The following is a 9,386-nucleotide window of genomic DNA, read 5'->3' on the forward strand; positions in this document are numbered from 1 at the left end:
GGCCGTATGCTGATCAAACTTTGGCCAGTCCAGCAAGTGACCATCTGAATTGTGTGGCCCCTTCTATAGAAGTCGACTGACATCTATCGAGGGGGCATGTTGGAAAATGTTCCATCAATCAGCTGCTGCCAATTAGTATATTGATCTTCTGCCGGTGACAGGTGCTGCTCTCCCAAGTGATGCAGCTGCCCAAACCGTCGCCCTTCTCTGCGGCACCGGCATTGCAAGTCTGGGCGCCCAGATGTGCCTTCACAGCCAGGCTCGCACCAAGCCGCGATACGCATTGTGAATGGTCGGGCAATCTTCTCGGATGTATCCCAGAAGATTGCAGGGAGGGGGAGGTTAACATCCATTCAGTGCCGCCAGGAGAGGAAGTGGGAGCTGGGTACCTGTGAAAAAATGACATGCCGAATGTGGCATGTCACGTGGTCACAAGTACTGAAAGCGGAGCTCCACCCAAAAATGGAACTTCTGCTTTAAGTGAAGGTGATCCCCTGACACCACATTTGGAGTATCTTTTTTTTGGGGCGGGGGGGGGAGATCGGATACTCTTAAGAGGCACCCAGCTCCAACTTCCTCCCGCGGCTCTGCGGCGCCAGAAGTTCACCTCTCCCCTCTCCCGCTGCAATCTTCTGGACACGTCACAGGTCCCAGAAGATTGCCCAGCCAATCACAGCTTGCCTCGCACATGCCCAGCTGTGAAGCCACACGTCGGCGCTGTGGAGAGGAGCGAGGCTTCATACGCCCGCATCGCTGGACAGGTGAGTGTCCGATTATTAAAAGTCGGCAACTTCACTTTGTAGCTGCTGAATTTTATATGTATGGGTGGAACTCTGCTTTAAAGCAGAGCTCCACCAAAAAGGGGAGGCTCTGCTTATTTGTCTCCTCCCCCTTTGCTGTCACACTTGCCACCTATGGGGGGTACATGGTTTTGACAGGCACCCAATCCGGCTGACTGCCATAGTGAACTCACTGCCTCCCCTCAGGCTTCAAAAAAAAAAAAAAAAAAAAAAGTCAGCAGCTACAAATCCAGTGATTTGTAGCTGCTGACTTGCTATTTTTTTTGAAGCCTGGAGCTCCTCTCACACCCAGAACGGTTCACATGAATGGGGTGCGATTTTGATGCAGAAACCACAGTGTGACCAGGGCCTAAAAGTGGAACTAAACTGTCCCCAAATTACAGGAATTTGTTTTTGCGACTGTTAAGAGTTCAATCTAAAATGTTCAAAATTAGCGACTCGGAGTGGAAAAGTCGCCATTTTTTATCGGAATTAAATGTGACCCGTCATTGTGCCCCTCAGTCAGGAAGAATCTACATTGGATTCTATACAATAGTATAAAATACAAACATTAAACTCTACACATCAGAATGGGAGTCAAACAAAAAAAAAAGGTTTGTCAAGTCACTGAGGGGCAGATGGAATTCTGCATAGAAACGAACTGTCGATCTAACAGCATCATCAGCGAACGTCTGTCAGCGCGGGGGGGGGGGGCGCGGAGGAGCCGTACATTCCACCCGATGTAAACATGGTGCCCACAGAGGATATAGAAGAAAAAACGCCTGGCAGGAAACGAGAACCCGCACGCAATGAGTGTCTGCAAACATCTAAATATAGAACTTTCTATAAATGTCACCTCTGATATAAATACCCCTACAGAGGTCCCAGAAAAGACCCGTTCTTCTCTATCCCCCCGCACTGCAAATACCCAATTCTACCAGACATCAAAGTCCAAGAGGTGACCCTCCCCCACCCCGACATTGAGACCGTCCCCACCGCACTCTCAGTCTACGGCCAGCTTGGGATCCATTGTAAGGGATCATTGTAACTGGATTATATGTCTGATCCTAAACAAGAGGCCTTTTCAGAGCAGATTAGAGCAATGCTAATTGCGGAACGGTCTGCTTAACGTAGTAAAAAGCAGCTCCCCCCCCCCTTCAAATCACCTACCGGGGGGGGGGGGGGGATTCTTTGCCTGGGCCTCTCCTCTGGGTCACAGAAGTACAATTCGCTTTGCACTCATGTGACCAGTTTCCAGCAGAGCGGTCAGCCCTGGCAGCATGTCATCCAGACAATAAAGTCTGGATCCGCCAGGTGCCTGGTCTGACGCTCATCTCCGGGTCTCAGCGAGATACTCCCCACCCCATCCACAGCTCAGCTCTTCAGTGAGCGCACACGGGGGAGCATGGGGTAGGGGGAGAGAGCAGAAAGCTGCTGACAGGCAAAAGCTCAGGGGAGGTGAGAGCCATCAGCGATGTTTGATCGCTCGGTTCTCAGTGCAGAGGTGCCTGGACTGACACTCGTCTCCGGCTCTCAGCGAGACGCTCCCCATCCACAGCTCAGCTCTTCAGTGAGCACACGCGGGGGAGCATGGGGTAAGGGGAGAGAGCAGAAAGCTGCCGACAGGCAAAAGCTCAGGGGAGGTGAGAGCCATCGGCGGTGTTTGATCGCTCGGTTCTCAGTGCAGAGGTGCCTGGGAACAGATGCAGCATCCACCCAAGTACGATGGGGGGGGGAGGGGGTAGAAGAACAAAAAACAAACAAACCTTAACTTCTCTTTTAAGAGTGAAAATGAAAGTGAAGCTCCGCTTGTATGAAACCCCCAGTCACATTTAGCACTTTTTTCGGGGGACTGGTACCCAGTTTTGACAGGTACCCGCTCCCACTTCTAACTCAGCCCAAAGTTTGGCCCCACCCTCCTCCCTCTCCGTCCCATGTCCTACACCTATAAGCGATATTTATCAATGGCACAGCCAAAGTCTCCATGTTTCCAGCTGTGACCTCTCCTCACCATAGAGCTGAGAGCGGAACCCCCCTTTATAATGGTCCCAACAGACGAGGGAGCTCCAGAAAGAATCACATCACAGGAAGCTAATTGCAGAAAATGGTGATAAAGCCGCTCACATCCAGCCGTACCAATATCTGCTCTTTATATAGCTTGTTTAGCTTCTCATTTCCTTCTGCACCTCAGACCACATCTCATACGACCATGAAAAACCACACAGCTCTAGCTGGTCATGTGGGAGCGCCACCGAGCCGCCACGAGGCAGACTAGAAAGAGGCGAAAACATCAGATGATTCCTTCATCACAGAATTCAGGATCTCTACGTTTTGGGCTCGGTTCAGACTAGTGCGACCCCCATTGTTGTGCGACTTTCAGGAAGACTGTGCAATGCGAATTGCTTGCAACTTTAATGCAACAGAGATTGTGACCAAGTCACATCAAAGTAGTGCAGGAAACTTTTGAAGACGCTGCGACCCGAGTTGCATAAATTAGAACAGGTGCCATTGGAATAAATGTAGCTGCATGACAAGTCAAAGCCACGTGTCGCATGACAAGTCAAAGCCACGTGTCGCATGACAAGTCAAAGCCACGTGTCGCATGACAAGTCAAAGCCACGTGTCGCATGACAAGTCAAAGCCACGTGTCGCATGACAAGTCAAAGCCACGTGTCGCATGACAAGTCAAAGCCACGTGTCGCATGACAAGTCAAAGCCACGTGTCGCATGACAAGTCAAAGCCACGTGTCGCTAGTGACATGACAAGTCAAAGCCACGTGACGCTAGTCACTATTGTGAACCGAGCCTTAGACTAAAAAACTGTTAGATGTTTCAGTTTATCGGCTCAAATTTATTCACCAATTTTTTGCAGTGAGAACCGAATCTAAAACCAAGATTGGTCAATGCCATCAACACAACCGACTCTACAATCCCAACAAGCGCACCGACAGTAATGCCCCTCCCTGCAATAAGTGTTGCCTCCCAGCCCCCTGTATGGATCAATCATGTGATGCCAAAGCCCTGAGTCCTCTTCAGTTTACAGGGTCCCCCTTTGGGTGTCCATGGCACTGCCGGTGTTTTGTCAGATTAGGCGACCCGTCAGAATTTGTAACGGAAGTGACATTTTGTTGCCGCCATCTTGCTGCACCCCACTCATCCACAGTAAGGATACAGTGAGAAGGCGGCATGCGAACATCTCGTTGCACCCACCAGCATCTTGCATTCTACACTTATTTTTAACAATAAACTTGGCTTATATAGTGAAATTCTGTATTTTGAAATCCCTCAGGCCGTTTTGATCATTTTTCAAAGCAGTGGTGCTCTGTCAGATTAGTAAACCTGTGAGATCAGCAGGCTCCCCGCTGGTTTTAAAATTCAACATCTAAACAGTCAGATTTTTAAATAATGAAATTCACAAAACAAGCTCGTACTGTTAAAAATAAGTGAATTGCAAAACTCCGGTGGGTGCACCAAGATGTCCGCTTGGCTCCTTCTCGCTGTAGCCTTACTGTGGAGGAGTGCAGGGTGTAGCAAGATGGTGGCGATGGAACCACTTCTGCTACAAATTCTGACGGGTCGCCAAATCTGACGAAAAACGTGAATGATCTTCTGTTTATTTTCTGCAAGAGTCCTCCCTTGGGTGGCCATGTCAATGCCTGCATGACATGGACACTTCCCATAGAACCGATTACATCAGAGGGAGACCTTAGGGGGGCTGGTGATGTCCAGTGTCCCCGTCAGTGCCTGAATGATCTTCTGCAAGTCTCCTCCTTTGGGTGTCCATGTCAGTGCCTGAATGATCTTCTGTCTGCAAGGATCCTCCTTTGGGTGTCCATGTCTGTGCCTGAATGATCTTCTGTACCTTCTGCAAGGGTCCTCCTTTGGGTGTCCATGTCAATGCCTGCATGACATGGACACGTCCCATAGAATATCCAGTTCTGTTGCCTGAATGATCTTCTGTTTACTTTCTGAAAGGGTCCTCCTTTGGATGTCCCTGTCAGTGCCTGAATGATCTTCTGTTTACCTACTGCCAGAGTCCTCCTTTGGGTATCCATATCAATGCCTGCATGACATTGACACTTCCCATAGAATGTCCAGTTCTCTCAGGATCCAGAAGACCAGTGACATCAGAGGGAGACCTTAGGGGGACTGGTGATCTCCAGTACATCACAATGTTGAAAACAGTGGCAATTGGCATGAAGTTGTGAGGTAAGATGATTTTAGGAAGTACACGAGGCAAAGGAAAAAAAAAAAGCCTTGTATGATGGGCTTGAGGCTCAGACTGGGGCTTTGAAATATATAAATACAAAATAAATCTGGTTTTGGGCAGAGTCATCCTGGTGACTATTAGTTGCCATTTGTTACAAATGGTTACATTTTAAAAAGTAATGGATGATGGCACTCCAGGATATGAAATAAAATCTTCAGTTTAATCAAAACTGGGTACAACAGGAAGCGAGATCCTACAGGTTTCACACCCACAGGCACTTAATCAGAGGTTAAGATTGAGAACCTGCGGGCATGGAATGAGCAAAAGACCTTCCTGTTGTACTAATTGAAGTCTCATTGGTATGCTGGAGAGCCAGAATTTGGGGGGTGCACTACCTCAATGGTTAACTTAAAGCAGGAAGTTCTGCTGATCCTCCTCCTCCCTCCATACTGAAACTTTTTCCAGGGAGCGGGTACTGGTTTATGGTTTACAGGTGGTTTACAGGTACCCAAATCCCACTCCTGCTTTCCTTGCCAGAGCGAGAAGTCACCCCCTACCACCAACTTTCTGACTGCGGGACCATTTAGAAAGCACAGAGCATCTCATACATGCGGGGGGGGGCAGCTGTGGCGGTCAGGCACCTTCCCACAGTCAAGATGGTGGTGCAGAGAAACCAAAATTGAAGAACCGACCAGGGTGATGAGAGCATTGGATCCCCGGACTGGAGTATTTGTAGCTGACCTCATTTTTATCAAAAAGACCAGCGCCCCCCTTAAAGAGGACCTCGACTCCACTCCATGTTTCTAGTGGTTCCACCATTGTCCTCCACACCAGCTCCTGAGCCACCATTTTTGGGCATCTGCTGTCTTTTTAGGGTTCTTGCAGCCACCCCCCTCCTTCCCAATCAATGACCACCCAGAAATCAGAGGGTTGACCCCTCTTATGACGCACATGTTTCTGCAGGTTGCCCGAAAGCTTCCTGAGATGTAGGACGCCACTATCCATGAAGGGTTATTGGCTGTCGGGGGGTCATGTAAAGGTGGAAGCGCTGGCCAAGTCCCAAGAAAAAAAAATGGCAATTAAAAACAATGGGCGTTAATGAGAGAGGAGGGCAAAAACTGCAAATACCCTGCTAAAGGTGACATCACCGATGCCAGGAGCCCATCCCCCACCTATTAGAGGAAACATGCAACCTTCAAGAAATGTTATCCGATTCAAAGTCAGCCCTGGCCTGGCCGTCCACTCAGGAGAGTCACATCACCTCCCCCCCCCCCCCCATCGTGACTTCTCAGGAGCTCTGCAGGTCCCCCGGGAGATGTATATTCCTTGTACTCAGCGACACAAAGACAGCCCAGCGATTATCAACCAGCATTTCAGGAACTGGAGTTTTATAAAAACGCACCGATAGCCGGCCGTGTAAATTCAGACAATTAGCTCTGCTACTAAAGAACATTCAACTATTGGGGGGGGGCACACAGCAGCCACAGTGTAGACCTATGCCCCCCCCCCCCATTACTACCCATCATAGGAACACATATTGAGCGACCAATCAGTAATGACGGTCTCTAGGATTGGAAGAAGATCTGAGCAGATTGGCAGAAATACAGAATTACCCGAGAAGGAAAATATTTACTGCAAAAGTGAAGAAATCTTCAAACTGAAGTCAGCAAAAAACAAAAACTAAAGGAATGAAAAATGATACAAAAATGATACAATTTATGATACAATCAGACATTTCCCCCCCCCCCCCATATTGGATGAGGAGAGCTACCGGGACCCCTCTTAGATTGAGAAAGCCTGCGCCCCCCCATCCATAATAAATTCAAGAGAACCGGGACCCCCATTGTTAGATTGTAAGAGACTGCCCCCAATATTCAATCAGGAACCCCCCCCCAACATCAGACTGGGAGATCAGGAGACATTGCACAGGCACCCCTCCCCACTGGGTTGGGTTGAGAGACCTCAGGGACCCCTATTTTAGATGGGGTGTTTGTTTTAATGGAGTCTTCCGAGGTGCTCGCATGTTAAATCATTACGCACACCATGGCACCTTCCTCTTCCCCCCCCCCAATACTCTCCAGACCTTCCTCCGATCCCCCCCCCCCCAATACTCTCCAGTTACCCTCTCCCTGATACTCACTGGACCTCCCTTCGATTCCCCTCTCCCCCCCAATACTCTCCGGTTCCCCTCCCCCAATACTCACTGGACCTTCCTCTGGTCCCCCCCACCCCCCCAATACTCTCCAGTTACCCTCTCCCTGATACTCACTGGACCTTCCTCGGATTCCCCTCCCCGATACTCTCCGGTTCCCCTCCCCCAATACTCACTGGACCTTCCCCTGGCCCCCCCACCCCCCAATTCTCTCCAGTTACCCTCTCCCTGATACTCACCGGACCTTCCTCCGGTTCCCCTCCCACCGATACTCACTGGACCTTCCTCTGATTCCCCTCCCCGATACTCTCCGGTTCCCCTCCCCCAGTACTCACTGGACCTTCCTCCGATCCCCCCCCCCCCCAATACTTTCCGGTTCCCCTCCCCCAGTACTCACTGGACCTTCCTCCGATTCCCCCCCCCCCCCCCAATACTTTCCGGTTCCCCTCCCCCAGTACTCACTGGACCTTCCTCCGATCTCCCCCCCCAATACTTTCCGGTACCCCTCCCCCAGTACTCACTGGACCTCCCTTCGATTCCCCTCTCCCCCCCAATACTCTCCGGTTCCCCTCCCCCAATACTCACTGGACCTTCCCCTGGCCCCCCACCCCCCCAATTCTCTCCAGTTACCCTCTCCCTGATACTCACTGGACCTTCCTCTGATTCCCCTCCCCGATACTCTCCGGTTCCCCTCCCCCAGTACCCACTGGACCTTCCTCCGATCTCCCCCCCCCCCCCAATACTTTCCGGTTCCCCTCACCCAGTACTCACTGGACCTTCCTCCGGTCCCCCTCCCCCAGTATTCCACGGTCCCCCTCCTCTCCCGGTACTCACTGGACCTTCCTCCGGTCCCCCTCCCCCAGTATTCCCCGGTCCCCCTCCTCTCCCGGTACTCACTGGACCTTCCTCCGGTTCCGGTTCTGGTGGAGCTCCCACAGGTTGAGGTCGATCTGTCCGAGGAACTTGTCCATCCCGACCAGGGCCCGGTGCATGACGATGACCCGGACGGTGCAGCGCTCCTGGTTGTCGTTGTGGAGGAGGGGCACCTCGAAGGTGGCCTCTTCCTTCCATACCGGGGCCGCGCTCTTCTCCGCCACCGAGGTGGAGTACTTCTCCTTCCCCAGCTGGATGATGGAGTAGGCGTCATTGGTGCCGGCCTTGCCCTTCCCTCTCAGGCCCTTGGCTTGGAGGACGGTGACCTGGACGTGTGTGGGGAACCAAGTCTGTGCCTGCTGGGCGAGCGCCATGTCCCCGAAGATGTGTGTGAGAGGAGCGCGGGCGAGGGGGACTTATATCACCTCCGGGGAGGGGGCGGGGAGAAGGCTATATCTCCTCCCACCCCACAGACAGGTGGGACTGCCCCCCGCTACAGGCACCTGTCACCTAGCAACGCCTCACGAAGTCACTGAGCACGTGATCGGAACGCCAGCCAATCCTGAGTGTGTCGTCACACCGGTGGGCGGGGAACCGCCCCTGTACACGCCCACCCAGCGGTGAGGATTACCTGCTCTATCCATGCCAGCTACTGTCACCTAGCAACGCCGTCCGCGCTCAATGGGCACGTGACCAGTACGCCAGCCAATCCTGGGAAAGGGATGCTGAGGCGCGTCGCAAAACACCTTGTCAGCAAACAAAACTTTATTGAAAGTCACCAAAAAAAACATAAATAACAACTATTACAGCTTACAAGTCCAATAGAGTTATGAAAAATGAACTAATAATGAATAAATGAATAATATGAAGTATTATGAATTTCAAATTATGTTCTTGTTGAAATGTGTTTATTGACATTTTCTTCAATACAAAAAAACACTCAAACTTTTTTTACAAAACACATCACAGGAAAGAGCATTAACCACTTCAGCCCCGGAAGAATTTACCCCCTCCCTGACCAGACCACTTTTTGCGATTCGGCACTGGGTCGCTTTAACTGACAATTGCACGGTCGTGCGACGTGGCTCCCAAACAAAATTGACGTCCTTTTCTCCGCACAAATAGAGATTTCTTTTGGTGGTATTTGATCACCCCTGCGGGTTTTATTTTTTGTGCTTTAACCCTTTCATGACTAAGCCTATTTCTGACATTTGGTATTTACAAGTTAAATTCCCTATTTTTTTGCTAGAAAATTACTTAGAACCCTCAAACATTATATAGTGGCCATAACCTGTTGTAGGGCGGCCTTGATTCATTGGGCTTACCAGTTACCTTCTCTCGGCCTGCTTTTCCACTTCTAGGGGTTCCCAGG

General features: G+C 50.7%; 1 protein-coding gene across 1 annotated transcript in view; it reads right to left on the bottom strand.

The window, feature by feature from the left end:
• Positions 1–8,426, bottom strand: part of LOC143973812 (rab11 family-interacting protein 1-like) — a 61,657-nt gene extending 53,231 nt beyond the window's left edge. The window contains exon 1 of the mRNA XM_077474666.1: positions 8,039–8,426. Within this exon, the coding sequence (XP_077330792.1) occupies positions 8,039–8,388 (350 nt within the window). The 5' untranslated portion in view covers positions 8,389–8,426. The remainder of the gene's footprint in view (positions 1–8,038) is intronic.
• Between the last annotated feature and the right edge of the window lie 960 nt (positions 8,427–9,386).

This window comes from Lithobates pipiens, unplaced genomic scaffold (genome assembly GCF_037356315.1).
Source record: "Lithobates pipiens isolate NorthernLeopardFrog02 unplaced genomic scaffold, aLitPip1_a1.2 Scaffold_12, whole genome shotgun sequence".
NCBI lineage: Eukaryota > Metazoa > Chordata > Amphibia > Anura > Ranidae > Lithobates > Lithobates pipiens.